General features: G+C 46.0%; 1 protein-coding gene across 2 annotated transcripts; it reads right to left on the bottom strand.

The window, feature by feature from the left end:
• Nucleotides 1-9,247: 9,247 nt before the first annotated feature.
• Nucleotides 9,248-14,356, bottom strand: MCL1 (myeloid cell leukemia 1). 2 transcript variants are annotated; one of them, XM_012658787.1, is made up of 3 exons: nt 13,543-14,352; nt 12,942-13,189; nt 9,248-12,214 (listed from the first exon to the last, which is right to left on the bottom strand). In XM_012658787.1, exons 1-3 carry the CDS (start codon nt 14,228-14,230, stop codon nt 12,098-12,100), a joined length of 1,053 nt encoding a protein of 350 aa, XP_012514241.1. In that variant the 5' UTR covers nt 14,231-14,352; the 3' UTR covers nt 9,248-12,097. The 2 variants fall into 2 exon arrangements, with proteins under 2 accessions (XP_012514241.1, XP_012514242.1); XM_012658788.1 differs by lacking the exon at nt 12,942-13,189 and having other exon boundaries at nt 12,090-12,214; nt 13,543-14,356.
• Between the last annotated feature and the right edge of the window lie 2,168 nt (nt 14,357-16,524).

Raw genomic sequence — 16,524 nt, 5'->3', positions numbered from 1 at the left:
TTCAATTTGGGGGTGACCTGAAAGGCAGGTGGCTTTTTGGGGGTCTTTTTTCCTGTTCCGTTTCTTTGGCCCTGCCTTCCTGCCTCCCCATGCCTTCTGCCATACCATTTCCCTAAGCTCTTAGTTTGTTGCTTTTCATGGGGTGGGGGAAAGGGAGTGATTCCTGCCCCCATCCTGTCCTCGGCAGAAACGACTGGAGGAGGAGGAGCCTGGCGTGGCTCTAGGGGACCTGGGGCGGGGTTAAGGGAGGAGCCAAGGCAGTACTGGATGTCCTGCCAAAGACACGTTCCTCAGAGATGCCTCACCTCGTCTCCTCCCTCCTCCTCCCCTAACTGGTTCTCGGTAGGTAAATAACTTGCTAGCGGTGGTGCGAGAGGGACAACCTTTTCCGTAACACGTGTCCTCCCCAAGCCCTACAATTCTGAGGCCTAAGGCCGCGCCTTCCCAGAAGGGGGCAGTGCGACAGCAGCCCCTTCCCACCCCCCATCTCCACAGGTCCCGCTGAGTAAGACCATTACTAAGGCGCCGCAGAAACAGTTTAACTTGGTGACAGCAGTTTTCCGAGCACACCCGGACCCTGTGAAGGACACCAGAGTTGCCGAGGAGACAGGATTTCCCTGCTCGAGCAGCCCCCTCTCATCGCACTGTTGCCTTGGACTCAGGCCGTCCCTGGGCTGAAAGGGGCTGAGAAGGAAGGATTGGGCAGGAGGCAAAAGGGGACGGAGGGGAAAGAAAATGAACAGACTGTAACCCAGGGCCGGAGGAAAGCGGGGTGCAAGGAAAGGCCAGTCCCAGTGTCTCGGCTCAGCCTCAAGAGAGGTGTCAGACGTGTTCCTCTGTGGTGAACCTGCACGAGGAACCAGCAAAGTGGGGGACCAGGGAGGTGGGACACCAGTGAGGGCTGAGGCTGCGGCAGAGTCCCCAGGCCTAGGGAGGTGGCGGCCAAGGCTGGGGCCCTCCCAGCGATTCCTGGAAGCCGAGAGCTGGGGCGGGCCCGGCTCCGCTGACTTCCCCGAAGTCCCCCTCCCTCTGCAGGCCGCTCGGGGCTGTTGCTGGGCAGGTTTGGAGTTTGGCCAGAGCCTGAGAACCAATGGCAGGTGGAGAACGCAGCCGAAGCCCCTCTCGGCTCCCCGACGTCGGCACCTCCTCTCTTAGCTCCTCGGCCCCTCACAGCCTCCACCTCTGACTTCTCAGAAGGTGGGGTCTCATCTGGGGGCTTGCACCCTTTTTCCCTCATTATAAAGCTAGGATTCAGTGCAGCCCTAAGGATTCTTTCCCCTGGTCACTGAGGTCAGTACGGGGTCAATGTGGAAGTTCTCTGGAAGGGGAACCTGATGACCCGAGGAACCCCTTTTCCTGGCCCCCTGGCCAGTCACCTCCTTGTTGACCTCTGAAACCCTCTGGAGGGACTTGAGAGAGAGGAAGCTGCAGCCCAAGGACAGGAGATGTGGTGGAGGGGCCCCTAGGTTTGGTGCACCGGGGGGAATTTAAGGAAGGACTCGGAGGAACTGCACCCTGTTGAGATGGGGGTGGGTGATAGGAACAAACTTGATAAGCACAAGGGAGACCAAGCATGCAAAAGGCCAGCACATTGCTGAGGACTCCTCCTTTCTGAGGGTTCGCTGGGAGAGGGGGATTGTGCTATTATCACTGATAGGAGCGGTGAACTGGGAGCTCTCACAAGTTCAGCTGGGTCAGGATTCCTCTCCCCTCCCCTTCCAGCTTCCCTAGGGTAAATACCCACTAATTTAAGTTGTAACCTTTGGACTACATTTAGCTCCTAGACTTCCCCCACCCCTTAGACCTTTCTGCAGCAAGCGGGTGCTCACAGCTGCAGGGGTGGGTCTGGTGGAGAGTCAGGATTCCTCTCCCCTCCCCCTCCCAGTTTCCCCAGGGTAAATACCCACTAATTTAAGTTGCAGTCTTGGGACTAAATTTAGCTCCTAGACTTCCCCAACCCCTCAGGCCTCCCTGTAAGCAGGTGCTCACAGCTGCAGGGGTGGGTCCGGTGGGGTTTTAACGTTTGCGTTCAGATTCATGCTCTCTGGCAACTAGGAGGGAGGCAGAGTGCTGGAACCCAGTTGCCGGCCCAGAGCATAGGGTCTCAGCCTAAAGCTGCCCTCTCTCTGGGAACCTGTAAAAGGAGAACTATGGCTGGAGGATCTAGACGGACATTGGGAGCGTGGGATAGAGCGAGAAAACAATGCAAGAAGCTCCTCTCCACATTCTTTCCAACCAGATCCTCTTTCATTTCTTGCTCTCCCCTTTTTTCCAGACTTAACAAGATTTCATTTTAACTTAACATCTCCCCCACCTGAGTAAACTGAATCAGGAAGACCTTTCCTCTATTTGAAGCATGGAGAATCATGCTACAGTAGAGATTATGGTTTGGGGAGGTGAGTGCTAGGGCCAGGGGGTTCCCACCCTTTCTCCTCCCAACACCCCTTAAATCCACCATCTCTGGTGCTGGGATAGGGAAGTTAGAGCAGAGGGGGCTTATCTGTCACAGATAGGTGATGAAGAGGAGTCAGCTTTAAAGGGCGGCAGGCCCCTTCTACAGGAAGTAGCAAGTCTCAGGAAAGTACCTAAGTTTAAGTCTGTCAACAAGAGAGACAGTGTGGGTTAACTTCAAAGTAACCAGCACAAACGCTCAATATGATTTTGGGCTCCTTGACCTAGAAGATTGGGAAAAACTCAGGAGGAGTGTGTTTCAAGGCTGAGGTCTGAAGGTAGACAGGATTTGAGGGGGAATGTATGAGACCAGTCCAAAACAAGGCATGCATGAGGCATGGCAGTCAGATCCTAGGGAACCGTCAGCCAGGGCAGTTGTAGGGGAGGTGTAGAGATGGCTCGAAACGAGACAGACGACAGCATTCATCTGAGAGCACCGAGGAACTGTGCATGAGTAGCAGCCTGGGAAAGATCCTCAGTATTAAAAGAGGAAAGTCCCAGGTTGGGGTTGGTTGGCGTGTTTGTGTGTTGTACTTTTCTGAGCCTTGGCTGAATCTTGTAAGAGGCAGCTCCACAGAACTTTGAGAGAAGAGGAAAAGAAACTGGGGAAAGCTGGGGTGATGGCGCAGGCCTATAGTCCCGGCTACACCGGAGGCTAAAAGGATCACTTGTGCCCAGGAGTTTGAGGCTGTAGTGCGAGTGCACTGGGATCACACCCGTGAGCAGCCATTGCACCCCAGCCTGGGCTTCACAGTGAGACTGGGTGCCTGTAATCCTAGCACTCTGGGAGGCCAAGGCAAGAGGATCGCTTGAGCCCAGGAGACCACCCTGAGCAAGAACAAGACCCTTTCTCTACAAAAAATAGTAAAATCAGCCAGGCTCGAGCCTGTAGTCCCAGCTAGTTGGGGTGGCGGGTGGGGGTGAGTGCCGAGGCAGGAGGATCACTTGAGCCCAGGAGTTTGAGGTTGCAGTGAGCTGTGATGACGCCACTGCACTCTAGCCTGGGGGCAACAGAGGGAGACCCTGTTTCAAAAAAAAAAAAAGTGAAGACAGTATTGTTAACTCCTGTTTACAGGGCAGAAAATTAAGGCTTGTGATCTAGTCTTTACTTTTTAAGTTCTACCTAAATTCCTTTATTCTTTCAGTTTCACTCACATAGAGCTCATTATGAAAAAAATAAAAATACTCAGTAATTTGGGCTTCCATGACTTAAATCTTAGATAGTGTTTTTTTGTTTGTTTGTCTGTTTTGAGACAGAGTCTCCCTCTGTTGCCCCGATTACAGGCGTGAGCCACTGTGCCCGGCCAAACCTTGGATAGTTTGAAGTGTTTTTGTTGTTTTCAAATTTTACATGACTTCAGCATTTTAGGAAAATCCTGTCTAAATTTTATTTTTCAATACAAAGTTTCAAGAAATTAAAAATCCTTTCAAAAATCACTATTTCGGTCCAGAAAGTAAGTATAGTATACCAGGTCTTTGTTTAAAGTACTGTTATGCAAACGTAGGCTTATGTAGAATTGTAAGCAATAAGCATTACTAATTGAATCACGGGGTTTTTTTGAGGACAAACTCAAAGTTGTGTATTATGTTAATGTTACATACTTAAAAGCAATGCAACTGCATTTCTTTTAAAAATAATCTATGTCTGGGACCTCTTACCAAATTCTTACTCTATGTTACAAGTTTTTCTTTCATTCAGTAGCACTGATAAATCCTTCACGGTTCACAACAGGGAAAGGAAGATAGAGAGACTTCCATCGGCAGACCTGACCCCAACTACCAAATTCTGAGGTGGGGGAAGGGGGAAGGAAGCAGGTAACCAAGTCTCCTCCCCACCGTTACCAAGCTCTGCAGAGCTGTTGTTCCTTAGAGCTGAAAACAAGCCGCCTCATTTAAAAACACACACGCACACACACCCCCCACCTCATTTCGAAACGAAGTTGTTTCCCTCTTTCTGTTTCTCTGCTTTGCCTCATGAGGGATTTCTGAGAAATGAAAAAGTGTCACCTCCTACAGCCTCAGTCTGCAGTTTTGGTTTCTCGTTTTGTTTTTAATGATGAAGGGGAGGGGTAGAGGAAAGGAGTATACTGCTTAAGCATATAGTATTAATCCAAAAATTTACAAAGTAAGAGAAACACCCTTTCCACAGCCCTTCACCTGAGGTGTGTCCCACCATTCCTTGGATCTGGGCTCTCGGCCTTCAAAAGGAAATAAACAAGATATCCTCCCTTCGGGAAATTTCAGTAACAAAGCAGTGAAACCTAACAGCTGCTCCCAGGCAGCAGCCCAGCTGTCTCCCCTCCCCCCATTTCCACCAAAGGCAGGAGATGGGTGGGAATTGCTCCAGGCAACCTAAGGAATGGAGGTGTGAGCCGAGAAAGGAATGTAGGGTAGATCTGAGCATAGGAGATTCAGGAATAAATGCATATGAAAGCAGTGTTTCCTAGGGAAATCCCTTCTCCTCAAATCTGAATACCTGAGAGTCATAACTAGCTCAGTGGACTATGAAATGTATAGCAAAATTGCAAAACCAGCTCCTCCTCCTAGGCAAGAAAATGAACTTTTTTGTAGGGCACAGAATTGAAAATGTTTCTTAATCAAAATAAAGTGGAAAATTCGTCAAATCCAAGATGTAATCTAACAAACATTCTTTTCTTTGTCTGCTTCCTTGGCTCTCTTGCCCAGCACACCTTGTCCCAGCCTAACTTGAATAAACATACACATGTGACCACGAGGGCGGGAAAAACACCAAGTGGGGGTGGTGAAATTCTGAATGGAATGCAGCCCCAGCCAGTTAGGGGGCCCCAGGCTGAGACCTCTGGCACTGGCTGTAGATTTTATACAGGCAAAGAAGCCAAAACAATGAGCTCATGGGCAAGAATGCAGGCTGAATGCAGTCTGGGCGGCCAGAGCAAACTGGTTTTTTGAATCAGGATGGGAATAGCAGTAATTGAGTCTCCCACGGGAATGGGATTAGGGAGAGTGGAAGCCACCATTCAGCATCTTGGGGTCCTGTTAAATAACTTTTGGGGGCCATCCCTCATTACAATTCTGTTCTGCGAAGAGCATAGTGCTTCCAGGCCTATACTCAAAGTTTCCTTTCCTTGGCTGTGTAAACCTGGAGTGAAGGAGCAGAGGGCTCAATGAAATGTGCGAGTGAGCTATCTTAGGTGATGCTCTTAACCTGTCATAAGGGCAACTTTATTCAAACCAGTGTGCCAGTGCCAGCTCCTCCAATCCAGATCCAAAGACGGCTATGATCCTGAGACTGTTTAGGGTCATCACTTTAACATGATAGAGGAAGCAATTAATGGAGTCTTTTTTACTCCCTAAATAAACACAATCCACTCAGCTCTGTGTCATTTATACTCAATTCAGATTTATATTTAGACCAAAGAGACAGTTTTTTTTCCTACCAGGGTTTTCCAGTATTTTTATATAAGGCCTAAAATCAGAGAAACATACCACATTCACTAACCAAATATGGTAAGAGCAAAGAAAGGCAGGGAGGGAAGATGAAATGATAAGAAAAAATTACCTAATATCCATCTCCGCTCCTTCCACCCCTGTAATCCCAGAGGTTCTTTCCCCAGTCTATGCCTTTGTGCATGTTTATTTCCTACTCATCTTTTAAGGTCCAACCTAAAATGTTTCTTTGGAAGCTGTCTTTACCACCCTCTACTTCTAGAAGTTGTCACCCTGCTTTTCCCCAAACCTTACGATACTTTTATAGCACTTTGTATAGTGTGTTCTAATTATTTTTGTCCATACCTATCACTCTTATTGGATCATAAACTTTAACATTCTGCCACATTTGCCTTCTCATTTTGTGGATTCACTATGCATAAACTCTTCAGCATATAACTCCCAATAACAAGGGGATTGTCTTATAAAACCACAATATAACACTCCAGAAATATAACACTGATGCAGTACTAGCATATAATACATATATAAATTTCCCCAATTGTCCCCCATAATGTCCTTTATAGATTATTCATCCAGGATTCAATCAAAGATTACACTGTATTTAGTTGTCATGGTCCTTTTGAACTGTTCCTCATTTTTGACTGAGTTTCTTAAAGGGAAGGCTTATTCTCTCTTTATAATTCCAGCAGCTAAGAGTTCTCTATACCTAGGTAAGCAGTCCACTGCCACATAATGGATAAATGAAGAGGCCCTCAACACCTGGCAGCCTTGAGATCCTGGCAAATGTTCCCGATCATTGCAATGTTGAAGAATTGTTTTCTGTTTTGTTTTTTTTTTTTGAGACAGAGTCTTGCTGCGTTGCCTGGGCTAGAGTGCCGTGGCGTCAGCCTAGCTCACAGCAACCTCAAACTTCTGGACTCAGGCGATCCTCCTGCCTCAGCCTCCCGAGTAGCTGGGACTACAGGCATGCACCACTATGCCTGGCTAATTTCCTTTATATATATATTTTTAGTTGTCCAGCCAATTTCTTTCTATTTTTAGTAGAGACAGGGCCTCACTCTTGCTCAGGCTGGTCTTGAACTCCTCACCTTGAGTGATCCTCCCGCCTCGGCCTCCTAGAGTGCTAGGAAGAATTCTTAATAAACCAAGGTAGCTGGTAGGAGGCTGCTGGCCCCCAAGCCCAGGCGTATGGGGTGTCAAGTGGAGCTGCAGAGGTCCCCCGCCATTGAGGACGAGGAACTGAGGCACCTGAGAGCGCAGCCTGGATGGAGGGGGCACCCTGGCTGTGTTTCCAGGCGATTAAATGTAGTGCCTGTCCTCCAGTAGGTGCTGAGAGGGGCGAGATTAATTGGGCACCTACAGTGTGGGCTAGGCACTTGCCCACATCACCTTGTGTCCTCCCACCAGCCATGCAAGGTGGGGGTGGCCATCCTCAGTTTACATGCAGGGGAAACTGAGGCTGGAAGTCACTTGGCTGGCAAGTGAGCCTGGGACTGGAACCCCAATTTGCTAAGGAGAACCAGGTTCTTTCCTCCATTCCCCACAGGAGCACTTTAAACGACACTTAAGCAAATAAACCTTATTTCTAGGTAAAAAATAAATAAAATAAACGAAGGTAATTCCTGAAGAGGGTAAGGAGAGAATGTATAGTTAAAAATACAGAAATCAGTGGCAGAAACACCCATGGATATGGATACCTGGAGGGGCCCTAACACATTTACCAATGGTCAGGAGCTATTATTATTCTACACAGGTAAAGAAAAGGTCTGCAAATTAGAAACTAGGTATAGTTTGGGAACAAAAGCCTGCCACACGTATCCTTTTTTTACTTCACAAAGAGTTATTAGTAAAGAACACAGATTTCTGAGAGGTGTTTGTTTCATCTGCCTAGAGGCAGATTCCCAACCCCCGTCTTTCCACATGCTTCACATAACTAAGATAACACTGTAACAACTTTGAAACTAAGGAAGAGGAAAGGAATTAAGTTTTCAAATCTTGAAACTGAGAAGCCTTTGAAGAGGATTCAAGGGACAAAATGCTGTAATCACTGAACAAGTGAAGCAAAAAACTAGGGTACAGACTCAGCTGACCATCTTGAACTCCAGGAATTAATGGCCCATGCTTTGGGCATCGGGCTGGAGCCGCGCTACACACCAGTTGTACAAGTTATTTCACTTTAATTTTGTAAAATCTTTCAGCTGTCACAACTGGTTTTAAAGAAAAATTTTCTGAAACAGTATGAAGCAAAGCCTGGCTCTTGTCACAAAACAGGAATAAGTCTGGTTGTGTCAAATAAAGGAAAGTGTTGATTATTCTGACTCCTTTAGTGATTGGGGGTTACCTGGTTACTACTGGATCCAAGTTTCTAAGGTGTTGAGCTAAGGAACATTGCCACAGAAACTGCTTCACATCATAGCACATCAATGGGAACAACAGCATCGACTGGACATGGGACAAGATTTGGGTTTGTCTCTTGTGGGTGCTACTCTCCCACCACCCGTTTTCTTTGTAATGACAAAAAGTTGCTTTTTGGTAGTTAGGCTCCAAAAAGAAGGGCTTCCAAGCCAAAATGCACTTTTACTTATTTTTTTTGAGACAGAGTCTCACTCTTTTGCCCAGGCTAGAGTGCCGTGGCGTCAGCCTAGCTCACAGCAACCTCAAACTCCTGGGCTCAAGCAATCCTTCTGCCTCAACCTCCCAAGTAGCTGGGACTACAGGCACGGGCCACCATGCCCGGGCCACCATGCCCGGCTATAAAATGCACTTTTAAATACAAACAAAACTGCATGGGGGAAGGTACAGAATCCTGTTTGCATTAGTGTTTGGTACTTAGGGCTTAAAACCAGTATGCAAATCTCACCTTTGCACATTTCCATGGTCATTCAGCTCCCTTTCAAGATAGCTGAAAATAAAGGCATGATAGGGTTTTTGAAATTGACTTATTTTTACCTCCTTTTTGGAACTTCATCAAAACTCTTAACTTCAGCTGTTACTTTTCCAGCTCCTTCATCTCAAAAGGTTAAGTGCAGGGGAGATGGAGTAACTGCTGTAGTGAACCCTCTTAACTCGAAATTATACCAACACTTGGCGACTCAAAAATCAGGACAGGGATTTTGATTTTTTTGGGTACTAAAATGTCTAACCATTCCAAAGTACAGAAGTAATATTAACATATTTAATTAAAACCCAACAGTTCTAATTTGAATGAAAGAAAGGAACTGTCCTTTGCACTAAGGCAAATCAGCTTTGTGGGGCTTTTGCTTTTATTAATTCATCTACATATATTTGCTCAGCTGACTTCCCTCAAAGGCTTGCTTAAGAGGAGGAAGGCAGGCGTTGATTAGGAAAGACCCATACCACACCTTGCATTTGAATAAAAGATTTATTTATTTTTCTCAGGAAAAACAGGAAGTTAGGGAAACACGCTACATTTTACAACCCACATTAACTTGTAGTTGGTCTTAACCCTTCCTGGCACAGCTGTCAAAAGCACTAGCTGTTTAACCAGAACCAAGGTGTTCCCCCCACCATAGAATGTACATGGACAACACTAGAGGGCTGCATGTTTTTCCCTGAGAGAAGCATAAGACAAACAGAAGTCGCCGAGAGCCATCTTTCCAAGCAGCCCCTCCCTTTCCCTTTGGAGGATCTGCCTGAATTATGCAGCTAGTCAGCACTTAGACCATGTGCCTCCTCTCCCTATAAACCAACCACTCGACCTGCTATCCCAAACCACTTGGGGTCCCTAAGCCCTTGCTGCCCCAAACCAAAATATCAACTAAAATCCTCATCTATATTCCAGTAGCCACGCTTAGTGAATTGGGAAGTAGGGCCCCTAAACACCAATTCACATCTATGCTCTTATTTCCACAACTGGATTTGGGAGACAGGCCTTTTAGTCACCATAACCAGATCTTAAGATCAGAAACTACATAAAGTGCTTTTAGGTCCTTAGAGATAGACATGACATAAATAAGTGGTTTATGATCAAGAATGATAAATATATAGGTAAAAATAGCTCTAGCAAAATGACCTATGGCTCCGAGATGGGCAGGCAGGGCGATTCTTCCCCATTACATTCTTAGTCATCTTATTCATGCCTATTTTTATCTGGAGTCCACAGACTGAAGGTCATGTTCTGAGGTTGAAGCTTGCAAATGACACTAGTTCCAATACCGAATCTTTCTTCAGTTTACCAGTAGCTTTTATGTAACTCTTTCTGTAAATTTAAGTGGGCATATTGAAATACAAAAGAAACTTTAGAGAAAGCTACATAAGATGTTCCCTCCTCTGAAAATTCCTAAGGGGACTTTAGATACTTTTTCCTCAAAGATAGGATCAAGCAACAACTGAAAAGATACCAGTCAAAGGAAAAGGGACTTCCACCCCAATGGCTGTTACTATCAGGTCACCCATGGTTTTTACCACCACCCAGGAAGATAACATTCATGAAAGATGAAGGGTTCTTGGACTCCTGGTGGTGGTGGTGTCACTCAGGTTCCCAGCAGGTGTTCACAGTGCCAAAATCTAAAAGGGCTAGTAAGAGTTCAGGGATGGCAGGGTAGAGTAGAAATTGATGTAAGTATCAGTAGAGGGAGCAGAAAAAGCCGCAAATATTTCAAGGAAGAACAAGAAATAAAAGGTAGGCTTGATAGAACATCAAATCTGAAATCCAAAGAGATGCCAACACAAAAATTTGAAACAAAGTTTGGGAATCATTAACAGAATGAAACAATAAGTATTTGTTTTATTGACATACTAGGCTTAGACCTGTGTTTGACAAGCAAGCCTAATAATAGCACCATGGTTAGACTCTAACCTGCTTTTTCAAGCCATTATTTTACAGTTTATTAAGCAAACAAGGAATCAAGTCTCTTATCCATCCACCTGATGTGATCTTTTTATACACACACTAAGTAGTCCCATTTGGAACAGCTGAAACTCTTTTAGTAAAAGCTTTAAAGATGAGCTCATGAACTCAGTTTAAGTTTCACCAGTTAAATCAGGTCAAATGGAAGGAATTCAAATAAGTAGTTGCCCAATCAGAGCCCATTATTTGTACAGTCCCCCCAACTTTAAAACTCCTCTTTGACCCAATTACTGAAAACCTACATATAGCAAAGTGAAAAGATTAATCTCCATTCTTCAACCTCTCAATCCCAGGTTTTCAGAGAAAAACGTATCTATGGAATACTTACCAAAATCACATGGGAAAATTAAAGCCTGCATAGTTATGAATCAGATTTGTTCCACTACAGCCAGGTTGCACACAAGTATATCAATCAGTTCTGTATACACTCTAGAATTGACCAGGACAAAGTTTAGCATAGAAAAGCTGTAAGAAATAAGTTCCTAACTACAGAAGTTGCAAAATTCAAAAGAGTATGAAAAAAACTAATTTAAATTCAATACTCCCCCCTTTTATTTTTCCAAGAAATAGACTTTCTGTAAAAATATATACAATTTTTACAGACAAATACATTTACAAGTTGTTTCTGTCTTAAAAATTGAGGATATTCCATATTTGTAACTAATTATTCAGGCTTAAGTCAAGTATTCTTGGCCATTACTAGGCTAATAAACGAAGAATCATTCAAACCGAGCCAAGCAGAACAGGTATAAAAGCCCTGAACACTTGGACTTTCCATTTTTCAAGAATTACACCTGGGAAAGTTAACAGAGAGGAAAAGCTTCCCTTCACACTCTGCTATACAGTACTGAGGCTTGTAGTCATAGTTCTATTACTTATAGCTTAAATCCATTTCATACAGGTCACTGGCATTGTTAGTGCTCTTCTTTTAACACTACAGGAAGTTAATGGATTCGTGGGCATATTTAATAAATTCTATGACTAGCCTGGCTACTGGCCACTCTCCTGTTCTCAACAAGGAAATAAGTCTTTCCACCTTACTATCTTCACTAAATCTAAAAGTCCTTCTCCATGGCCTCCCAAAGTTTGTTTGTTGCTGAAACTGAACTTTGCTTCTTTCAGATAGTGACTCCTCAATCAAGGGGGACTACTTTTCCCATGTATTTATTCTTGTTAGCTATGATCCTCTTGCCACTTGCTTTTCTGGCTAGGTTGCTAGAGTGGAATTCTTGGAGGTTATAGCCTGGGCAGCTTTAAGTCCAAGTTCATAAATACATTTGATTTCACAGATGTATGTTGGTTCTGGTGGCTGTTGCTGGTTACAAGTCCATTATTGCACTTACAAGGCTATCTTATTAGATATGCCAAACCAGCTCCTACTCCAGCAACACCTGCAAAAGCCAGCAGCACATTTCTGATGCCGCCTTCTAGGTCCTCTACATGGAAGAACTCCACAAACCCATCCTAGAAAACAAAACAAAATAAAAAAGCACATTTTCAAGTATGTGTTTCCACTGTCTCAACAACACTATATACAGATAAAAGGTGAATTAAAACATCAAAAGTTTCCCCCCAACACAATGATGAACCTATTCTTCACCCTTAGACTGCCCCCGCCCAAGAGACATTTCCTGTGTTCTTCAGTTCCACACTAGGATAATCTAAACAAAGGGACTGAGAGTTCCATTCCATTTTTCAGGTAAAAGATGAAAACCCTTACTCTCAAACCCCCACCACCTAGTATCTCAACTGCGTAGGCCAGTATTTCTCATGTAGGTATACCCTGTGTGAGAACCACCTGGGTCTAAGTGTAAAACACAGGTTCCACTCCACATCTATTTAATGAAGATAGGGGGCCCCTTAGGAATATATTTTAGCTATCATCCCCAGGTTACTCATTTCTTCATGGTTTGAATCCACTGGTTTGCAGAGTATTCAACTGAATGGCAACAAAAATACTCTACAGAAAACCAGGATTTCTCATATAATTTAAGACTGCAATACCACTGTCTCTAAGGACTCACTACTTAAATCAACATTGAGAAACCAAGGTCCATGAGTTAGAGCCTGAAAACTGAGTTGTATATCATAAAAGCCTTTAGATATCCCCATCTTCTCTAAAAAAAAAAAAAAAATAATCCTTCATTCCATTTCCACTCCAAGGCCCCCTCCAATTTCAAGGCAAACTTACCCAGCCTCTTTGTTTGACTAGCCAGTCTCGTTTTGTCCTTACAAGAACGTCTGTGATACTTTCTGCTAATGGTTCGATGCAGCTTTCTTGGTTTATGCTCTTCAAGTGTTTGGCCACAAAGGCACCAAAAGAAATTAGAGTCACAATCCTGCCCCAGTTTGTTACGCCGTCACTGAAAACATGGACCATCACTCGAGACAAAGATTTGACATCGTCTTCGTTTTTGATGTCCAGTTTCCGAAGCATGCCTGAGGAAGAAAAGCATGCAGGTCCTCAGGGCCTCCTTTGTCTAAACCAACGCACGATTCGCCTGCCCACCCACGGCGGGGGAAATCACTATTTGGGCTCTATAGAACTCAGACCGACCCCACTTGAAAACTGACATCCCACCCTTTCCGGTCTTTGAACAGAACTGCCATTTCCAAAAGACTCAAGATGGGCGGAAACAATGACTCATAGCCAGAATATTCTGGTTTCAGAAACAGGAGGAGACTCGTTTCAACACTAACTTGTTTCGGTTTCCACCCATCATCGGTGGATGAGTCCAGGGAGAGATGGAAAAAAGAGAGCGCAGCCTTGGCGACTAATCAGCCCCCCTTACCTTGGAAGGCCGTCTCGTGGTTGCGCTGCACACCGTCCCCGACACGTCGTAAGGTCTCTAGCGCCTTCCTGCTGGCGGCCCCAGACCTGCCCATTGGCTTTGCGTCCTTGGCGCCGGTTGCCTGCTCCCGAAGGTACCGAGAGATAATCTCCAGCGACTGCCGGTACAACTCGTCGTCCTCCTCCTCTGCTGGGGGCGGCGTCGAGGGTAGTGACCCGTCCGTGCTGGAGCCATTACTGGCCTCCCCGACCAACTCCAGCAAAGGCAGGACAGCCGGCCGCTTCCCGAGAGGCTCCGGCTCGTACCCGTCCAGCTCATCTTCGGGCGACATGATGGCGTCGGCGGCAGGGGCTTCCATCTCCTCGGACGGCAATGCGCGGCGGGTGGGCGCGAAGAACAGCAGCCTCTCCGGGGTCGCGGTGACGTCGGGGACTTCGGCACCAATGGGAGCCGGCCGCGCGACCCTCCGGGCTTCTGGCGTGAGGGAGGCCGGGGGGCTTGCGCCGGGGCTTCCGCCAATCACCGTGCCGTCTTCCCCTCCCCCTACCTCTCGCCGGGCCGTGGCCTCCTTCTCGGCAGCCAAAAGCCGCCCTCCCGGGGGGGTGGCGCCGCTGCTGCCGGCCCCCAATCCGGCCCCCCCACAGTAGAGGTTGAGTCCGATTACCGCGTTTCTTTTGAGGCCAAACATCGCAAGCCGCGCCGCCGACGCCTGGGTGAGAGAAACCGGGCAGGCCACGACTCCTTAGTTAAAAACGAAGCCCAGGGAGTGAGAGCAGAGCTCCTTGGTCACGGTTTTAGGGCCGGTCCTACGCGGCGGCGTCAGCGTACTCCCATAAAAGGCGAAAGGGGCGGAAGCTTCCGGAGAGTTGCGCACGGCACTACCTACCGGCCGGCCGGGGCGGGGCGGGGCCTTCTGGCCTTCCGAGCTTCCGGCTGGAGGTTACGTAACGGCGGCTGCGCGCGCCGGGGCTCGAGCTCTACCTCTGCGCAGACCCGGGCTGTCCTCGTGGCTGCTTCGGTGCTTCCTGACGCCTGGCTTCTGCTGTTGCTTTTGTGCCACAGTTTTGTTTGTTTTTTTTACCAAGTCGAAGTCTCAAACATTGAATCACCCATTGAAGAAAGGGGATGGGGAACAGCAGTCTTAGATGATGTGAATAAACAAGAGGGCACAGTTGGAGACTTGTTATTTTGCGCTTCCTCGGCTCTCTGCTCTTAGTCCAACAATGTTTGGAAATGGGGGCGTTCCGTGAACTGCCGTAAAGTTTATATGTAAGTGGACTGAGCAAAATTGTTCTGCCACAGCTAAACTTTATTCCTGCTTCCCTACTTGCTTTCTCCCATTCCCCTTCTCTCTTCCATGAGTCTTTAGTACTATTTACATATAAACCTTACTCCACTAGCAACTCTTCTGAGAGTCTTGACACCATTTATTTTTGTATTGATAATTAGGCATATTTGACTCTAGGGGTTTGTAAACCCCTTGAGAACAAGGATCCTGTTACTATATGCCATAGGTCAGTTAATGTTAATTGAAGCAACCTTTTTGTCAAAAGATCTGTACAAATAATATAGCTAAACTTGACCGCAAGGTATTTGAGGGACATACAAAGGGAAAGTGATCAAAATATCACAGTTTAGTAAGGAGATACAGTGCCCATACCACACAATTATGTTTTGGGCAGGACCTAGAACCATGGGAATTTATAATATATGGTAGGGAGGGTGGAGAGAAGCAGCATTCTGTGGTTGTAGTTTATAAGAAACGGTTTCGCTAAGGAACTTCTTCTTTTCTTTTCTTTTCTTTTCTTTTCTTTTTTTTTTTTTTTTTTTTTTTTTTTTTTTTTTTGAGACAGGGTCTCTATGTTGCCCCAGCTAGAGTGCAGTAGCATCATCAAACTCCTGGGCTCAAGTGAACCTCCTGCCTCAGCCTCCCACGTAGCTGGGACTACAGGTACACACCACCACACCCGGCTAAATTTTTAATTTTTTGCAGAGGCAGGGTCTCTCTATGTTCAGGCTGGTCTGGAACTCCTGAGCTCAAGCAATCCATCCGCCTCAGCCTCCCAGAGTGCTAGGATTACAGGCGTGAGCTACCACGCCCGGCTAGAACCTAGTCTTTGATGCTCCCCTTTATTGCAAACATATTCTACCTTATCACTTCCTTTTCTCTCTTGAACCCACTCCAATCAAGCTTTCATTCTCACCACTCCACTGAAACCATTCTTGTCAAAGTTATCAATGACCTCCATGTGGCCATGACTCAGTGGTCAGTTTGCATCTTCCTTTTACTTGACCTCTCAATAGTATTTGACATGGTCGATCATTCTCTTCTGGAAACACTTTCTTCATGTACCTTCTAGGGTATCACATGCTCCTCATTTTTCTTCTTCCACTGTGACTACTCTTCCATTTTATTAATCTCTTTCACTGGCTGTCTAGTTGATGAGAACACTTACCCTGCTTCCCTTTGTTACCCTGGCCATGCCTGACCCACAGCAGATATACGCCACTGTTGAATGGATGAATCTGAATGTTTACTAATGTGGGATGTATAAAGGCTAGAAAAATGGGATGGGGTACAACTTGTCCTCCTCCTCCTATGCCAGTATTATTGAGGGCTTTGAAAGTTAGTCAAAGAGCTTTGAACTTTTCTAGACAGTTGGGAACCACCACTGAGCACTAGAGTGCCATGATGCATGCTCTAATCTAGTTTCATTCCTCTAATTGTGGGTTTTAGAATGGATTAAGGGAGAAAGGATTGGAGGCAAAGAAATAAATTATGAGGCTACTGCAATATGATAGTCAAGAAATTATGGTGACCTGTAGTTGGGTGGTGGTAGTGGAAATGGAAAAGATAACATTAAGAGGCACTGTGGAGGCAGAGTCTATAGGGCTTGATGACTAAAAGAATGACAAAACAGTGTGACATAAGCATCCATATTACACAAAATCAACAGGCTGAGCACCTTCCAGACTCCTGTG

The sequence above is a fragment of the Propithecus coquereli genome, unplaced genomic scaffold (genome assembly GCF_000956105.1).
Source record: "Propithecus coquereli isolate 6110/MARCELLA unplaced genomic scaffold, Pcoq_1.0 Scaffold59, whole genome shotgun sequence".
NCBI lineage: Eukaryota > Metazoa > Chordata > Mammalia > Primates > Indriidae > Propithecus > Propithecus coquereli.
This window is presented reverse-complemented; position numbering and strand designations above follow the sequence as displayed.